This window comes from Mucor mucedo (genome assembly GCF_025094135.1).
Source record: "Mucor mucedo strain NRRL 3635 chromosome Unknown EV154scaffold_13, whole genome shotgun sequence".
NCBI classification, from domain to species: domain Eukaryota; kingdom Fungi; phylum Mucoromycota; class Mucoromycetes; order Mucorales; family Mucoraceae; genus Mucor; species Mucor mucedo.
Window position 1 is genome coordinate 338,042 of NW_026252297.1, and position 15,898 is coordinate 353,939.

The 15,898-nt window shown below is 38.3% G+C and overlaps 8 protein-coding genes across 8 annotated transcripts; 4 read left to right on the forward strand and 4 right to left on the reverse strand.

Moving 5' to 3' along the window:
• Positions 1–12: 12 nt before the first annotated feature.
• Positions 13–572, forward strand: EV154DRAFT_413931 (uncharacterized protein; the record flags this gene model as incomplete). Its single annotated transcript, XM_051595586.1, has 2 exons — positions 13–66; positions 183–572. The coding sequence occupies 2 exons, from the start codon at positions 13–15 to the stop codon at positions 570–572; spliced, it is 444 nt and encodes a 147-aa protein (XP_051461479.1).
• A 141-nt stretch (positions 573–713) lies between these two features.
• Positions 714–1,229, forward strand: EV154DRAFT_437355 (uncharacterized protein; the record flags this gene model as incomplete). The annotated part of the gene is made up of 2 exons (XM_051596850.1): positions 714–1,065; positions 1,114–1,229. Coding segments are annotated over exons 1-2 (378 nt in total), but the record flags the coding sequence as incomplete, so codon positions are not given.
• Positions 1,230–1,584: 355 nt separating this feature from the next.
• EV154DRAFT_414067 (Extradiol ring-cleavage dioxygenase, class III enzyme, subunit B) lies at positions 1,585–2,274 on the forward strand (the record flags this gene model as incomplete). Its single annotated transcript, XM_051595590.1, has 4 exons — positions 1,585–1,633; positions 1,704–1,844; positions 1,905–1,999; positions 2,101–2,274. 4 exons carry the CDS (start codon positions 1,585–1,587, stop codon positions 2,272–2,274), a joined length of 459 nt encoding a protein of 152 aa, XP_051461481.1.
• A 789-nt stretch (positions 2,275–3,063) lies between these two features.
• EV154DRAFT_50745 (uncharacterized protein) lies at positions 3,064–4,457 on the reverse strand. The gene is made up of 2 exons (XM_051601425.1): positions 3,641–4,457; positions 3,064–3,565 (listed from the first exon to the last, which is right to left on the reverse strand). Exons 1-2 carry the CDS (start codon positions 4,257–4,259, stop codon positions 3,474–3,476), a joined length of 711 nt encoding a protein of 236 aa, XP_051461482.1. The 5' UTR covers positions 4,260–4,457; the 3' UTR covers positions 3,064–3,473.
• On the reverse strand, positions 4,269–5,247 carry EV154DRAFT_437360 (uncharacterized protein). Its single transcript, XM_051596851.1, has 5 exons — positions 5,109–5,247; positions 4,993–5,037; positions 4,758–4,927; positions 4,530–4,692; positions 4,269–4,466 (listed from the first exon to the last, which is right to left on the reverse strand). The coding sequence occupies exons 1-5, from the start codon at positions 5,224–5,226 to the stop codon at positions 4,312–4,314; spliced, it is 651 nt and encodes a 216-aa protein (XP_051461483.1). The 5' UTR covers positions 5,227–5,247; the 3' UTR covers positions 4,269–4,311.
• Positions 5,248–5,467: 220 nt separating this feature from the next.
• Positions 5,468–6,411, reverse strand: EV154DRAFT_496853 (uncharacterized protein). Its single transcript, XM_051600201.1, has 2 exons — positions 6,170–6,411; positions 5,468–6,110 (listed from the first exon to the last, which is right to left on the reverse strand). Exons 1-2 carry the CDS (start codon positions 6,387–6,389, stop codon positions 5,860–5,862), a joined length of 471 nt encoding a protein of 156 aa, XP_051461484.1. The 5' UTR covers positions 6,390–6,411; the 3' UTR covers positions 5,468–5,859.
• A 1,557-nt stretch (positions 6,412–7,968) lies between these two features.
• Positions 7,969–9,932, forward strand: EV154DRAFT_496854 (phosphatidylinositol-glycan biosynthesis class S protein; the record flags this gene model as incomplete). The annotated part of the gene is made up of 6 exons (XM_051600202.1): positions 7,969–8,005; positions 8,070–8,197; positions 8,271–8,837; positions 8,904–9,027; positions 9,102–9,376; positions 9,474–9,932. Exons 1-6 carry the CDS (start codon positions 7,987–7,989, stop codon positions 9,927–9,929), a joined length of 1,569 nt encoding a protein of 522 aa, XP_051461485.1. The 5' UTR covers positions 7,969–7,986.
• A 4-nt stretch (positions 9,933–9,936) lies between these two features.
• Positions 9,937–12,186, reverse strand: EV154DRAFT_548634 (mitochondrial carrier domain-containing protein). The gene is made up of 2 exons (XM_051604815.1): positions 10,888–12,186; positions 9,937–10,829 (listed from the first exon to the last, which is right to left on the reverse strand). The coding sequence occupies exons 1-2, from the start codon at positions 12,073–12,075 to the stop codon at positions 10,020–10,022; spliced, it is 1,998 nt and encodes a 665-aa protein (XP_051461486.1). The 5' UTR covers positions 12,076–12,186; the 3' UTR covers positions 9,937–10,019.
• Between the last annotated feature and the right edge of the window lie 3,712 nt (positions 12,187–15,898).

The following is a 15,898-nucleotide window of genomic DNA, read 5'->3' on the forward strand; positions in this document are numbered from 1 at the left end:
CCAGTATTCGCCATGGCAGCCAACAGTGTGTATCTCTACCGTCATGTTCAAACCAAGCAAATCTTGGTCAGCCTGAGACAAAACATGAAGGTACGATTGGCAAAAAGGAAAAAAGAAAAGATCCGAAGCAAAAAAAAACTAACGTTATAGGCTATTACGAACAGTCCAAAGTATTGAACCAGCTTGGCACCATGAATGCACCTGTACGTTTAAGAAAGGATTTATGGCGCCCTTTAGTTGCTTTAACCGGCTTCCAAACACCTCAATCAGCACAAGCAGTAACCGATGCGCTTTTGCAACGTTCAAAAGCACGTCAAGTGGAATTACAAACCAGCCCCGATCATGTTGCCAGACCTAAACGTTTGCGAGTCGTCGATGAATTGGATCTGGTAGAGACATCCATCGTTTCATTGCGTGAAGCTTTGGAATCCGTAGCACCAAAAGAGAATTTATTAGCCCTCTGGGAACAACCTCAATTCATGGAAATGAAGGGTGACAAGGCATGGCCTAGCTTTTTAGAGCACGGTCAATTAGAATTAAAGAACAACCGTTTTGTCAAGGAAACAAAATAAGCATTTCTTCTTTTCTTTATATATATAATCATTAAAATTTAACTGTTTCTTTATTCATGTGTGTATATCGATTTTTTTTTTTTTTTTTGTATTTGACACATAGTGTGGCTTGCCTTTTTAATACAGGGTTTAACCCCCACCCCTCCATCCCACAACATTAATGTAAAAAAAAAAAAGGTTCAGTATCCGACTCTTAGTTTTTATTTATTCTTTTTTTACAACATAAAAAAAATGTCAAGCAACAAAGCCAGAGATTACGTCGAGTCGTATGTGGGAGAAAGTGACGATTACTTGAAGACAGAGCAACCTCGTTACGATAGCAACAAGCCCATGGCACAACCCCACACGGAAGCTTTGGAAGCAGATCCACAACCCGAGCCAGTAAAAGCATCCGATCATTACAAGCTTCATTTACGTACCCAAAACCCCATACCTTCCACAGAGAAAAACGATACCCCCGCAACAACAACAGCAGCAACCACACAGACGACAAGTACCGCAGAAAAGAAGGAACCTGTGGCGGTGGAATGGGCAGTAAGAGATTTCAAGGAACAACGTAACGAGATTCACGAGACGTCGTTAACGATTTGTGCTGATCTTCATGAAGAGTTATTTACTTGTTTTAAAGACGGTAGTTGGTGGGATAAAGCTAAAATGTGTGAAGAACAAAAGCAGACGTTTTGGAAATGTTATAACACACAAAAGCGATTCTTGAAGGATGTGAATTATAAGGGTCCTGTCACCTCGCACGAAGAAGATCGTCGTATTTTACAAGAAGCTTACAAGTTGCGTGACAAGTTGGATGCAAAGGAAGAATAAATTACCGGGGGGTTAAGTAGTAGGGCACGCGGCGCACGCGGGGGGAAAAATGATTCGGCCCATTTGCCCCCGCCCCCGCCCCCCCCTCCATATATTACTAATATTTATAATCAATAAAAAAAAAAAAATACATATAAATAATCTGTGTTCCAGCGCTCTTTTTTTTTTTGCATTAATTATCTTTTTTTTTTCAATGACTTCTCTTGCTACTAAAACACCCGTCTTCTTTGTCTCTCATGGCGGTAAAAAAAATCATCACAATGGGTCTATCTAGATAGAAAGACGACTAAAAATATAATCCATTTGATGTAGGCCCTAATCTCTTGGAGAACCAAGCTAAACCCGGTGATTTTTACAGCTGGTTTGGTCAATACCTGAAGAACGAACTGAAGCCTAAAGCCATCGTCATTATCAGTGCGCATTGGCAAGGTGAAGGACCCGATGGCATCTTTGGTAACTATACTTGTTTATATTATACATTGATTTGTTCTTAATGAGTTTTTCTTCCAACAGTGGATGTATCTGAAAAGCCTAAATTGATCTATGATTTTTACAACTTTCCCAAACATTACTATGAAGAGAAATGGGATCATCAAGGATCACCCGCTGTTGCTAGCCGTGTGATCGACTTGCTAAACAAGGTAAAGGAAGAGACAGACAGACACTCACGACTATCTAGAAACTAACACCTTTAAAAAATAAATTTTAGTCTGGATTAAAGGCGTCAGGTCAAAAGTATGGTAATGACCATGGTGTGTGGGTTCCTTTAAAACGAGCCATGCGATCCAACCCTCATATACCCATTGTGGAAGTCTCGACTTTCTCTCATGAAGATATGGACATGCATGTTAAATTAGGTGAAGCGTTGGCCCCCCTCAGGTAAAAATTAAATAGGGTTACACGACATGGTACTCATTCTCGGTTTTTTTTTTCTAATCACAGAGATGAAGGTGTTGTGATCATTGGCAGTGGCAGTGCTGTACATAACTTGCGACAACTTTGGACATATGGCGATAAACCATCTCCTAAATTCGTGCTCGACTTTGATAAGGACATGGAAAAGATTGCTTGTCGTTCCACAGGCCAAGAGCGTAATGAAAAGGCCAATGAGTTGAGTAACCATCGTTCCTTCCGAGATTGTCACCCTACAGCAGAACATTTGGTGCCCTTTCATGTTGCCTTGGGAGCTGCTGGAGAAGACTCTGGAAAGAAACTGTTGACGGATTACTTTTCCACTTTAAGCTGGGGGTCCTATGCTTTTGGTTTGCCCAAGGAGACTACGTTGCCTAAATACGATGGTACACAGACCAGAGATGAATTATAAATATAATTTAATAAAATAAAATTTTTTTTTTTAGCTGAGATGATGCCTACCCTTACTATAAAAGATAACAAGTACAAGTATTATGCCTTCTTGCTGTTATTGATCAATGCTGTTTATTACATGTACATGCACGATTATTTATTTTGATAACATTGATTTTTTTTTGTTAGTTGAAGCGAAATAAATCATTACTGATAGGATTAGGACTAAACGGGTTAATTCCCCACTGACTTGCATGAATGATATTTTGAGTTAAATGGGAGGATCTCAATTTGATTTCGACATCGACAGGATCAATCTCATAAAATTTCAATAGATCGTCCACAAAAGCTTCATTTTGTCTCTTTCCCACATAGGCATCGTCATGGGAGGGTATAGGTGGCAAATGATGAAATACATCTCTAGCCAATTGATAATTAAACGTGGGTGATGCTTCATACGTTGTGGAGTCTAAATGTTCCAAGATACGTTCAATGGACCCATATTTCTTGATCCATTCGACAGCACGATGAGGGCCAATCCCACGTATCGTACCCGAGAAATCTGTGCCACAGAGGATACAAAGGTCAACAAATGAAGCACGCGATAGACCTAGTTCTTTGCGTGCCACGATTGGGTCCATTTGAAGAATCGGTCGTGCTTTGGAAAAGAAATGGCGCAAGATGGGTGCATCACCAAAGACCAACGTATCTAGATCTTCACTGACGGTAGCTGTGGTTCTACCTTGCTTTGAAAGGTTGGCACACATGGCCTCTGCTTCATGATCGTTGGTGGAAAAACATACGAATCCTAGTGCTTTTAAAAAATCTTGACATTCTGTGCGTATTGTCTGTGTGATTTGAAACGACCTCTTTTCTATGTTTATAATAGGGTTAAAGAGAGCGAATCATTACATACACAATATAAAAAAAAATAGATACGGTACCCAAGGAATGTGTCATGGCGAGGTTGTCTCTTTGAAGTGTCTTTAAACAAGATTGAGCCTCCTTGATTCGATGTAACATCATGTCTGTGACAAGACCGTCTTCTCGTATGGCTAACTCTCGTACTGTTCTCGTATATTTCTCACTGTCAGCCGAATTGGAAAGTGCCTGCCTTAATTCTTTGGCCATGACGGTCAGTTTGGATTCAATGTCGGGTTGTACGGTAGGATAACAAGCTCCCGAATTCTCTGCTAATGCCGTGGTGAGTTGAGACCAAGCGTCTAAACGAGTAGACTGGTTCTGTTCAAACAAGAGTGAGTGTTTGACTTTACGTCGTGAGCGTGCTCTTTTCTCGGTCTCGAGGTGTTTGGCGGGTAAACGACCTGGACCGTCAAAGACAAAGATGGGAGTAATGTGGTTGAGTTGACAGAAGCGAGCTAATTGATAAAAACCGTGAATGTGACGATGGGGTACACCTTTATCTTCGCCATAAATAAATTTGTTTAAATGACAACTGGCGTCGAATGCAATCGTTTGCTTTGATAAAGTGTTGGCTCGGATTTCACGGACGGCACTCGGTGCATAACGTACAAGAATATTCGTTAACCCTTGTACGCCCATGTATTTTTTTTTTTAGAAAAGAAAAAAGATGTATTGTTTGTTTTATTTTATTTTAAATTAAAGACTGTCTATTTTCTTCGTCCTTCTTTGTCCAATCAAGACCATAGCGTGTTTCGGGTGCTTGATAGGTTTGGAGTAAGTTTAAGACATCCTTGGTGGTATCACAAGTGACAAAGATATCTGCATTCTTAGTCTTGATGAATTGTTCTAAATACAAAGGCTTTAGCTCTAAAAACAAAATATGTTACATCCCAGTAATTTTTTATATACCTTGTACAGAAAGTTGGATCCAATCCACAAACAGCTTGTAATATCCCTTGGTATTTAACAAGAGGATTGGCTTGGAGTGAATATTTAACTGAGACCAAGTGATCATTTCCAACATTTCTTCCATCGTACCAAATCCACCAGGTAGTACCACAAATGCATCACTCTATATGTTATTTTAATTTCTAAATGCTAAATGGGAAAACCTTGTTTTTTGTTTTGTTTGTTTACCTCTTCGGCCATACGCTTCTTACGTGTGTGCATATCAGGAACAATGACAGTCTCACCTAATTGAGCACTACCATGTTTAAAGAGTGGTTCAGGTACAATACCAAGTGTCTTTCCTCCATTCTCGATGGTACCCTTTGCCACTGCACCCATCAAACCAATCGATCCACCTCCTATAAATCAATGATGTTTAAGTTTTGGGATATTTTCGCTGCCTAAAAATAAAATAAAATCTTACCATACACCATACGAATATTGTTTGAAGCCAGCATTTTGCCGAGTTCTTTTTTTTTATAGAAAAAAAAATGTTAATTAACCTTTCACTGGTATAGAAAATGACGGGTGTTATTTTACCGAAAGCTTCTTGTGCATAAATAGGATCACCGCCGTCGCCAGCACCACAAAACACACACACACTTTTAATTTCTCCTGATGTAGGTGTAGGTGCAGATAATAATGTTGGAAGAACCATTTTTATAGTGGGAAAACAAAAAGAAGAGGAAGAAAAATATACACTGTGATTTTATTTTTATTTTTTAATTTTATAACCCCGTGTGACTTTTTGCTGCTCATATCACAAATCCCTATCTGCTGGGCAAAGCACCGATTTAAGATGCTTCCTCAAAGTGAGTCATGCAACAGCACGCTTATAAAATGAACTTTTGTCTGATTGGCTGATTTTTTATTTGATGGACAAGGGTTTTCTTTCTCCCCCTTTATTTCTTGTAAATAGAAAATTGACATGTCATGGCTTCTGGAAATGAAGCCTTGGTGGCATATGCGACAACACGTTTTTTTTAAAAAAAGAGTCCCGCTACCTAAATGGAGCCCTTTGTGCTCTAGTGGAAAATAGAACATTGTCCCAATATAAGGATTTTTATTTCATCAAGTCTCTTTTGGATTTAAGTAAGACTTTGGTCCGAGGCCAGCCCAAAAAAAAACACAAGTTGACCACAAGTGAGTTACTATCGATGGCTCTGGCTGGCTTTGGGCGGCCCAAAAGTCACCAACAATTTTAGAGCTACAGTGAAACCAACTGAGATTTTAATCAGCAATGGGAAATACCAAGATTTATTTGGATAAAGAAGTAACTACTGCTATTGTTTTAGGTTTCGTAAGGTGTTATTTCAGGATATTCTATCCAGTGAAGCTTTTCTTGAGAGTCCCAATTCTGCCTGGCTACGTCCACTTGTACCGTAACCAATGTCTTAAGTTGTACTAGTGCCGGAATTGTATTTCCCGCAACGTTAAAGTCGCATACCATTCTAGGAACAAAGAAAGAGCGAATTTTTATCATGAGATAAGTCTTAGGAGAAACCAAGTCCATCTGGTATATGTCATATTGACGATCATGATCTTTTTTCTCGGGGTTATTAGTTATTTTAACTTTTAATATCTCAATTACCGGCACATACCAGGACCCACTACACCATATACCACCGAGTTGTTAATTTTGTTTAAGATAAAGCGGTTAATCATGAACTGCAGCTTAAGTGACATCTTGAACAAACCACGGGATTCAAAAATCAGAAAATCATACTCAACAGCATCTTTGATGTTAGCACTGTATCGCATATCTGCCCTCATTGAATTGCTTCCATGTAAATTGCTGTATATGCTAATTAATTTAAGCATCGATAAATAAATATGACAAATTTCTTATGAGTTTTAAAGCATATACCCTTCTTTCTTCAACACGCCACCAACACGAAAAACTGGATCTGTAAAAGCCACTAAATAACTATCATCACGTGGATAATGGTTGACGCTATAGAAAAAATATTTAACAAATAAATAAATAATGGAGAAGTCAAACTTACAGATCATACATAATTTCAGCAACAAGATTATTACAGTCCTCCTGAAGATAATCTACAGCTAATTTTTTACCATTTTCATATTCCCCTAAGGAAAAGCACTATCAAAGACAAGATAAATTAAACTAACTATTTCATATAAAGATAATCATTTTAAAATTATATTTACCCAAGCAACATCATAGATATTTTTTGCTTCGTTGTCAGTCAATTTCGAAAAAAAGTTGTTAAATTGATAACTTGTAAAAAAGCTACTTAAGTGCCTTGTAGCAAAGGAGTTTGTATTGTCTCGATTAATCAAGTAAACACGATTGATTGCCATTTTTCGTTCTTGGTCAAAATTGTCTACCTGTTGAAGGTATTTTTCTCGGAATTTATGACATAATTCTGAAATATTTTGACCATCGAAGATAAACTAAATCAAATTTACTAAGTGTAAACGATTTGAATTTAAGATTGATGTTATACTGTACATACATATGGTTTCATAGTCTCAATTCGATCGCTTGCGTATCTAAATATAAGATCAGTCTCGGCTTAATAAGACCAGAGTATCATTGCTTACATAGTCACTCCACTATCGGAAGTCTTTTTCACCATGTAATCGAACTCCATCATCTAAAAAAAAAAAAAAAAAAAAAAAAAAATTAACAAGACAGTTTACTTTATTAAAAAGTGTTGTCCAAACTTACACTCCAATTTTCCTTCCATTTTTTAGCAATATCATGGTCGTAATTTTCCAAGTCCAATCTGATAGCATCAAATACTTCAAAGTAAAATTCATAATTTTCCAATTCCAATCTGATAATAGCATCAAATACTTCACTGTTAGAGTCATGATTTTCACGGAGTTGTAGCGAGACTACTTCGGAGATATCCCACTTTATGGGATCTGTATCTTGAAAGTATGCTTTGGTGGCCATCTTAAAAAAAAAAAAAAGGTGATTTATGATAGAACTGTTTATTTTTTCTTATTTTATAGATGCAAACGATGAGAAAAATCACACACATATTTATCAGTTCATTCATGTTTTAGTTACTCTTACAGAGAGCCTATTATTACATTGGACTATGTACTCAAGCGTTTACAAAATCTTGGTAGCAATGTTCATTTTCCATACAAAAGGTAAAGCGGAGACCTCAAAAGTCTAGAATTATGAAAATCAGTTCAAGAAAGAAAGTTTTGCTTGAGAAAGATGAGTGAATAATAGAAAAGAGACATTAGCCAACTATCTAACCTGAGGCTGTCCTCCCCGTATACTAGAACTAGATATGATTTAGTGCCCTCCATCCCAATTCATTCAACATTTATTACTGCACAGCAGCTCTTCTGGCGTGTGACTTTCATACGAATCTAATAATAACCTGGATTTATACCAAAAAGAAGAAAAAGGGTCTCCTTTTTAAATATAATCATGAGTGATGAGACAAAAGGTAAATAGCAAAAAATAAAGGGCTCTTTCATTTCTTGTCACTGACTTGCATGTATACGATAAAGTGACACGATGGGTGGTGTTTGCTTTCTGGAGTGTTGTCTTACTTGGCTTACCCTTTTGGTGGAAAACTACAGAAGTTTATAGAGCCAATTTACCTTTTACAGAAATAGATGCGTGGCAAACCAAGCAGGTAGTCTTTAAAAAAAAAAAACGGAAGGAGGGGACATCTTAAGAATGAGGTTTGATGTTAACATCCGATGTAGGCCTGTGATTTCATCATGCCTACTACATTCATCATTTATATACCAACTCCATGGAGCATGGAGAAGCAGGACTTGGCACGAGATATTCAACAACAATTATCCAACGCTTTATCAGAGAAATACAGAGACAATTTTCCTATCCATGTCAGCGTCAAAGAGGAGAGAGAGGACGATACAGGTGAAGAAAGCATCGGTACCTATTTTATTCATATCGAAGAATCCGATAAAGTGGATATGCATGTAGGAAGTCAACGAACAAGTACCATTCGATTAAAGGATAAGAGCACGATAGTAGATACATTATCCAAGATGATTCCTCCTGTTTATTTAGACGAATATGAGAGTTTGGGAAATACGGCTTGTCATGTAGAAAAGATGGATAAGAACGACGTGGCTAGTATGCGTGCACTTAAGTATTCTTCGCAGTATGAAACTACCTTTAGTTTGATGAACAATAATCCTGATCATATGAAAATGGATTGGGATATTCGTGATGCTGTCAAGACATATCTCACACCCTTTTTAAAGGAAGTCGCTGTCGTATCCAATTTCACCATTGACTCACAGGTAATATCTAAAAACACTTATAGCTCGCGACACAAAAGCACTAAACATGGCATGATTTCTTTTTAGATTCAAAACTACGCTCCTTTATCACTGAGACCAAAGTTCAAGCAAAGAGAAAATAGACCTAGTTATTACTATTTTGAACCTCGCGATCTACCTCATTTTGTAAACTCGGCTGAATGGAATTTAGGCAAGTGGGAGAAACCTCGTTCAAATGCAGCTCATATTAACCTTTTTTTTATTTTTTTTTTTTTAAAAAAACAGCATCTACAATTACTTCCTACCCAAGCATTAATTTCATTTTGTATGTTCCTTTACAAGAAGAAGCACCTTTACGTATTCATGATTCTCAGGGAAACCCATTGTTAACAAGTGCTTTCTTGATTCCTCGTTGGGGAGGTGTTGTGATTAAGAATCCACCCAAAGCTGCCACGGATGAATACCGTTTTACCAAAAAGGATTTGCAACCCATCATCAAAATCTTTATTTCTCAACTCAGAAGTTTGATTGGTATCCATGATTTACAGACGAAACAATTCGTAAGTGTTTGTGTGTGTGTGTGTGTGTGTGTGTGTGTGTACATGTATTTTCTTTTTCTCATTTTGATCTCACTGGAAAAAGGTGTATTATTTCTAGCCAACTGCAGAGTATGATGTGACTTTTGAACCTGCATCTAAGACGGGTATCACCACATTAGAAAAGGATAATTTAATTCGTAGCCGAACTCTGGAAAATGTAGTGAATACGATCAGCACACTGAAATCGCTGTCCCAATTAGTGGATGAAATCCCCAATATGGTAGTTCAGGATCATATCAATAGTAAAGTGCGTGATTCGTTAGATGCATTGACTTCCGTAAGTGAAGCACTGGCAGTTGAAAACTATGTGGTGGCATTGCAACACTCGATTAAAGCGATTGAGCTTGCTGAAAAGGCGTTTTTTGACCCCACCATGGTATCTATGCTTTATTTCCCGGATGAGCACAAGTATGCGATTTATATGCCTTTATTTGTACCTATTTCTGTACCATTGATCATGGCACTGTTAAAGCAATTTAAAGCATTAAAGCAGTCCAAGATAAAGAAGGAATAAATAAAGAGGGAGTATTACACATGTATACATATATTTATAAGTCTGTAAAAAAAAAAAAAAAAAAAAAAAGGGGTACATTTATCTAAATAGTTATTTTTTGGGACAAACACCAAATCTATAATCAAGATCCAACAACATTTTCAATGCGTTGGTTGAACGAAGGATAGCTCTGTTCTCGATGGTTTGTTGTGTGGGTTGACTTGCTACGGCAGCTGTGGTTGTGGGAGCAGGGCCATGACCTGGAAGAGGCACTAATTGATGTAAGAGTTCATATACAGTCAAGGTCACACCAAATTGAGGTGAAGAACGGAGAATACGAGCAGGACCTCCCTTGAAGAAGGCCTTAAAACCTTCTTCAGCAAAAATCTTTTTAGCAGCATCGGCAATACCATTGTATGTGGTTTGACCCTTACGAGCCTCTACTTGCAAACGTGTCTTGATGACATCAGCAGGGGTAGTGAAATAAGCAGCAGGCATACCAGCAATAGCACCTGCCATGAGTAGTTCAGAGATGGCTAATTTGTGTTCGGGACCTTCCTTGAAGAGATCCTTCTTTAAATGTGCATAAGCGGGGAAATAAATGGCAGAGAAAGGAACATCACGCAAGAGACAGGCAGCGACTCCCTTGTAAAGACCTACGATACCCAAATGCTTAACAATCCAGATGGCGGATCGACGCGGTGCAGCATCGGCGGTTAAATTCTTGGCTTGTTCACCTTGAATTTGAAGACGAATTTTAACGATTTCCAAAGGATTGGTAAAGACGACTTGAGAGGCACCAGCAGCACCACCACCTACCATCTCTTGCCAGAACTTGATTTCCCCGTTTTGTCCAGAACTGAATTTATTACGTACAAAGTCATTGACGGTTAATTTGATTGCCTTTTCCGGTGCAACACCCTAAAGATACAGAGTTTTAATTGGATGGGAGAATATGTATATATATAAAATAACTTACGACAAGTTGAGGACCTAGACCTCTGTATAAACCGGCAAAACCTTCATTTTTCAAGACCTTTTTGAAGCAGTCCAAACTATTCTTATACAAGAGTTCACCAACTACTTTGGAACGTTGATTTTGCATACGTGTTTTCACTAAATCAATGGGGTATACAGCGGTGGCACCAACAGCACCTGCAATGGAGCCAAGGGTGAATGAATAAGCACCTTCAGCAAGTTGATAAAGGAAACCACCCTTCTTCTTTTCGGTGAGTGGAAGGGGAGGATCTACAGTTTTAACAGAGGTAGTCCAACGAGGATCCAAGATACGTGCGAAATCATCAAAGCCAAGTACACCAGAATCATCATCTACACCAGCAAAATGAAAGATAACATCTACTTCCATGGGTGTAAAAGCAGTGTAACGACTGGCTTCATGTGCGTGTTTCAAGAAATCTGACTTGGTAATCTTTTTATCTTGGTTGTTTTCTATAGCTTTACGTATAACAGATTCTACCATATCAATGTTACGAATGACATTATGAAATGCAACGACAGAAGAGAAACTAATCTTGTTTCCACTGTAGAGGTTACAAAGTGTAGGTAAATGATCAATCACGTCATCAGATAATTTGTGTTTGGCTACATCCAAGATAATCTTTTTAAAATCTTCGGGTTGAATATAACCTGATTGTTCCTTGTCGTAATGTTTAAACTCTTGACGAAGACGTTCACCTTGTAAACCCTTGATCAATTGACTAAACTCGGGATAAGATAATTCGTGATTTCCTTCCTTTGAACCAATGTACAACTTGAGCCAATCACAATCAAAATCAAAGGGTACAGCATCTCCAGGCATATTGCTGGAAAGTACACTCTTAAACCCATCAAATGTGACTTTACCTGTACCATTCACGTCAAACACACGGAAAGCCACTTCATACTCCGCATCAGGCTTGGATAATAAATCTTGGAATATAACAAAGTCGTCAAATGAGATGGATCCAGTACTGTTACGGTCAGCTAATTTATAGAGCAATTCATATTGTTCCCTTTGGATCTTTTGAAAGTCTTCGCCCGGTGCAATAGCAGATAAAAAGTCATCCTTTGTCATGAACTTTTCCTCACCTTTTTCAGCAGAAGCATGTTGTTGAAACGTACGACGGTATTGCTCCAAACGACTATGAATGCTATTATCCACGCTCATTCTTTTTTTTTTTTTGGTAGTTAGGGAGAGAGAAAAAAAAAAGAAAAAGAAGGGGAAAAAGAGAGAAAAGGCAACGAAAAAAAAAAGGTACCCAGAACATTGAAAAAAATTGCGTGTACGGAAACATCGGGGGTGTTATTAGTGAGCAAACCAATAAGAATTAAAATCTGTGTGTTTTCTCACCCGGGAAATTAAATCCCTTTAAGGTTTTTATTTCCTCCTTTTGTTGTATATATATAAGAAACGTTTTATAAGATTTTAATCATAATAACACATCACGCTTTTTTTTATTATTATTATTATTTTCGGTTGCTTGCTGTAATAGATCACCCTGGCCCAAAAACAAGTTCAACTTCCTTCATTGAAAAAAAAAAAAACAATTCGAGGCGAGTTCAAATCATAATAACCCGGCATGTGAATCCATGGGGAGAGAAAAAAAAAAGTGTTCCCGAGTCAGAAAACTTTATTTGGTGTGTGAAAAAGATCTTTACACGTGGCTAAAATAAGTTTTTTATTATTGTCCTTTTTTTGGCATCTTCTTTTTATCATCCAAATTATCCAAGTCGCTCTGTTTGTAATAATGAGGTGCAACTATACAATATATGTGTTAGTTAAAAACAGACTAAAAAAAAAAAAGAAAGTAGTTGTTGTTACCATCTAGTAACCACGCTGGTTGTATTTCCATCACTTGTCGCATGTATTCTTTGCTGGTCAAGACCAATTCAAAATAAATCAACCATTTTGGCTTCTTTTCAAGCATACCACTACTGGGATGAATATGAACTGTTTGATTTTGTTTCACAGTACGATAGGAATCACCCGACTTATTTAGCCTGGCGGCATTAAAGAAATAACCCGCTGTAACAGCCTTTTGGATAGGAATTGTATCATTCGGATTTGGATTACTGACCAATTTGACTTCAACACGATCCATCAATTGCACCAACTGATCTCTCACATTACGCACACGTTCTAATGTACGTACCTGCACAAAATTCTCATAACACCATTGGATCGAATAATCCGTTTCAACCCATTGGTTCCAAATATTCAATAAGGTTAAATGATCGCCACCCGGTTTCACCAAATTCTGATGCGCTGTGTCCGCTAATATTTTCTTATCTTTAGGTCGGTACAATAACGAACTTTGTTCACTTAACATGGCACACACAGACACTACTTCATCCGTGCACTCGTATTTCTCCGCAATGATAATACATTTTGATAAACACGGGTCCATAGGGAACTCTGCCATGCGTCGTCCAAGTTTAGTAAGTTCCGCTCGATCATTCAAGGCACCAAGTGCATATAACTGACTTAACGATCGAATCATTGTATCTTCCACAGGTGGATCCAAAAAGTCAAAATTTACTAAATCATTGATACCCAAACTCTATATATAAAACCATCGTCAGTCATCACACACATTATACCAAAAAAAGGGGGACCCGCCTTTTACCTTTAGTAACAGTACAACACTTGACAAGTTGACTCTTTGAATTTCAGGCACCGTATTTTCCTCCATTTCATTGTAAAATGCCCATTGAGTAAACAAACGGAAACACTTACCAGGACCCGTACGACCTGCACGACCAGCGCGTTGAGTCGATGAAGCACGCGAACAAGGCACTACAGTCAACGCTTCCATACCCGTTCTGGGATTAAATGATTTCTGCTTATTAAATCCAGGATCAATGACAAATGAAACACCGTCAACTGTAATGGAAGTTTCCGCAATGTTGGTAGCCAAAATCACTTTACGAGCTCCTTCAGGTGTAGGTTCAAAGATACGTGATTGCATGTCGGAAGGTAAATTGGCGTAAATGGGACAAATCATAAGCTCAGATATTTTACTGCCTAGTGCTTTACATGCTTGTGTGAGTCCTTCATTAGCCGCTTCAATTTCATCTTGACCCGTCAAAAAGACCAAGATATCGCCTTTGGGTTGTGTCACATGGATGGTCAAGACCTGAGTAATAGCCGCACGTAAATAATTGGCTTCGGGTGCCTTTGTATAAAAGATCTCGACGGGGTAAGGTCTACCTGGAATACTAAAGATGGGTGCATCATCAAAGTATTCAGAAAACTTTTGAGCATCCATAGTAGCACTGGAAATCAACAATTTAAGATCAGGTCTGAAACGAGCAATATCCTTGATCAAACCAAACAGAATATCCGTAGACAAGGTTCTTTCATGCGCTTCATCAATAATCATACAACTGTAGGAAGCCAAATCAGGTTCGGTCATGAATTCACGTAAAAGCATACCATCCGTCATGTATTTTACCGCAGTTTTCTCAGATGTACAATCTTCAAAACGGATACTATATCCAACTTCTTGTCCCATATGTACACCCATTTCTTCTGCCACACGTGCAGCAACACTCATGGCAGCCACACGACGAGGTTGTGTACATCCAATCTTTTTGCCGTCTTTTGAATAGCCTGCTTCATAGAGATATTGTGGTAATTGTGTTGTCTTTCCAGAACCTGTTTCACCCACAATGACAAGTACTTGATAAGTGTTGATAGCGTCAATTAAACTGTCACGGTAACTGAAAATGGGTAATGATTTTCTAACTTCGTCAATGGAGGCTGCTTTACGTTCTGCTTCACTGATACGTTCTAATAATTCGGCATCCTTTGGGTCGGGTTCATTCAATTTGGCAGCCATAACGAAATCGATTTTCTGAGCCTCATCAAACACATAATCGTACTCGTCTTCTTCTATTGCTGCAGAAGGCTTTGATGTAGCCTTTTGAATTTGAGATTTCTCCCAAACGTCATGTTCTGTCTCGAATTTTTCGGCCTCTTCATAACGCTTATAGAGAGCATCTTCCTTCTTCTTTTTATCGATCTTACCCTTTTCGGTGATATAATCCTCGGGCATCATATAGCCATCTTGTTTGGTATCGATATTCATGCGAGCCTTGGTCAATCGTAAGACTTCCTCTTTATATTCCAAATCCTTAATTTCTCGCTTGGTCATCTTTTGATCTGCAAAGAATCTTTTCTCATCAGCGATTTCTTGCTCTAAAAGAGCTAATTGTTGCTCTTCACGCATCTTGAGATATTGTTGGTTGGAGCGAGTACGTAATTCGGGTAATGCTTCTTGACGTGCTTGTTTATCATCGGCCAAGTTACGTCGTTTATGAGCTTCGCTGCCTTCTTTTGCGGATCGATCCTCTACTACTTTTTTTGTACGATCTTTATCCTTGTTCTTTAATCGTTGTGCTAATTCGTCACGTTCTTGGAGATCCTTTAAACGTTCGAGTTCTGCCTGTGCTTCCTCGTTCTCTTCCTTGTCTTCTTCATCTACATATATAAAAAAAAGCAATAGCGTAAGAGAATATGACTTACAGAGAGTAAAAAAAAAAAAAAAGTCAAGACACTTACTCTGCTTGTTACGTCTGGTATCGGTTGTCTTGACTTCAGTATCATCGTCACTTAAATCTTCCTGTCTTCTCTTCTTGCGAAGTTTCTTTTCCTTTTTACGAATTCGACGTTCTTCCTCGTCCTCGGATGGAGGTTCGTCCATGACTACCTTGAAACGTTCGTTGGCTTGACGTAACTTGGCTTCTTCTAATAATTCCTTTTTTCGCTGCGCCTTTTCGGCTAAAGCTGCTGCTGCAATGGCTGATTTCGTCTGCTTGTGAGGTACTTTTCCATAGAGTTCAAAAGCAAATTGTTGCGTACTGGCATCACTAGGTGCTCCTGTGTTTACTAATTTGCTGTATAAATCCTGTGGGGAAGAAGCCTTTTGAGCTGCCATTCTTCATGTCAGTTTATGTGTGTGTAAATAATAATATATGTATGTATATAC

What these genes read in the sequence shown, in the direction of transcription:
- EV154DRAFT_496853 (XM_051600201.1), bottom strand. Translation starts at nt 6,389, where the DNA reads ATGCTTAAATTAATTAGCATATACAGCAATTTACATGGAAGCAATTCA. An exon ending in ATATGGTGTAGTGGGTCCTG is followed by an intron (nt 6,111 to 6,169) that starts GTATGTGCCGGT and finishes CCGAGAAAAAAG; the next exon opens with ATCATGATCGTCAATATGAC.
- EV154DRAFT_548634 (XM_051604815.1), bottom strand. Translation starts at nt 12,075, where the DNA reads ATGAGCGTGGATAATAGCATTCATAGTCGTTTGGAGCAATACCGTCGT. An exon ending in GTCTAGGTCCTCAACTTGTC is followed by an intron (nt 10,830 to 10,887) that starts GTAAGTTATTTT and finishes CTGTATCTTTAG; the next exon opens with GGTGTTGCACCGGAAAAGGC.
- EV154DRAFT_437360 (XM_051596851.1), bottom strand. Translation starts at nt 5,226, where the DNA reads ATGGTTCTTCCAACATTATTATCTGCACCTACACCTACATCAGGAGAA. An exon ending in TTATGCACAAGAAGCTTTCG is followed by an intron (nt 5,038 to 5,108) that starts GTAAAATAACAC and finishes ATAAAAAAAAAG; the next exon opens with AACTCGGCAAAATGCTGGCT. An exon ending in CAATATTCGTATGGTGTATG is followed by an intron (nt 4,928 to 4,992) that starts GTAAGATTTTAT and finishes ATTGATTTATAG; the next exon opens with GAGGTGGATCGATTGGTTTG.
- EV154DRAFT_50745 (XM_051601425.1), bottom strand. Translation starts at nt 4,259, where the DNA reads ATGGGCGTACAAGGGTTAACGAATATTCTTGTACGTTATGCACCGAGT. An exon ending in CGCCATGACACATTCCTTGG is followed by an intron (nt 3,566 to 3,640) that starts GTACCGTATCTA and finishes AACATAGAAAAG; the next exon opens with AGGTCGTTTCAAATCACACA.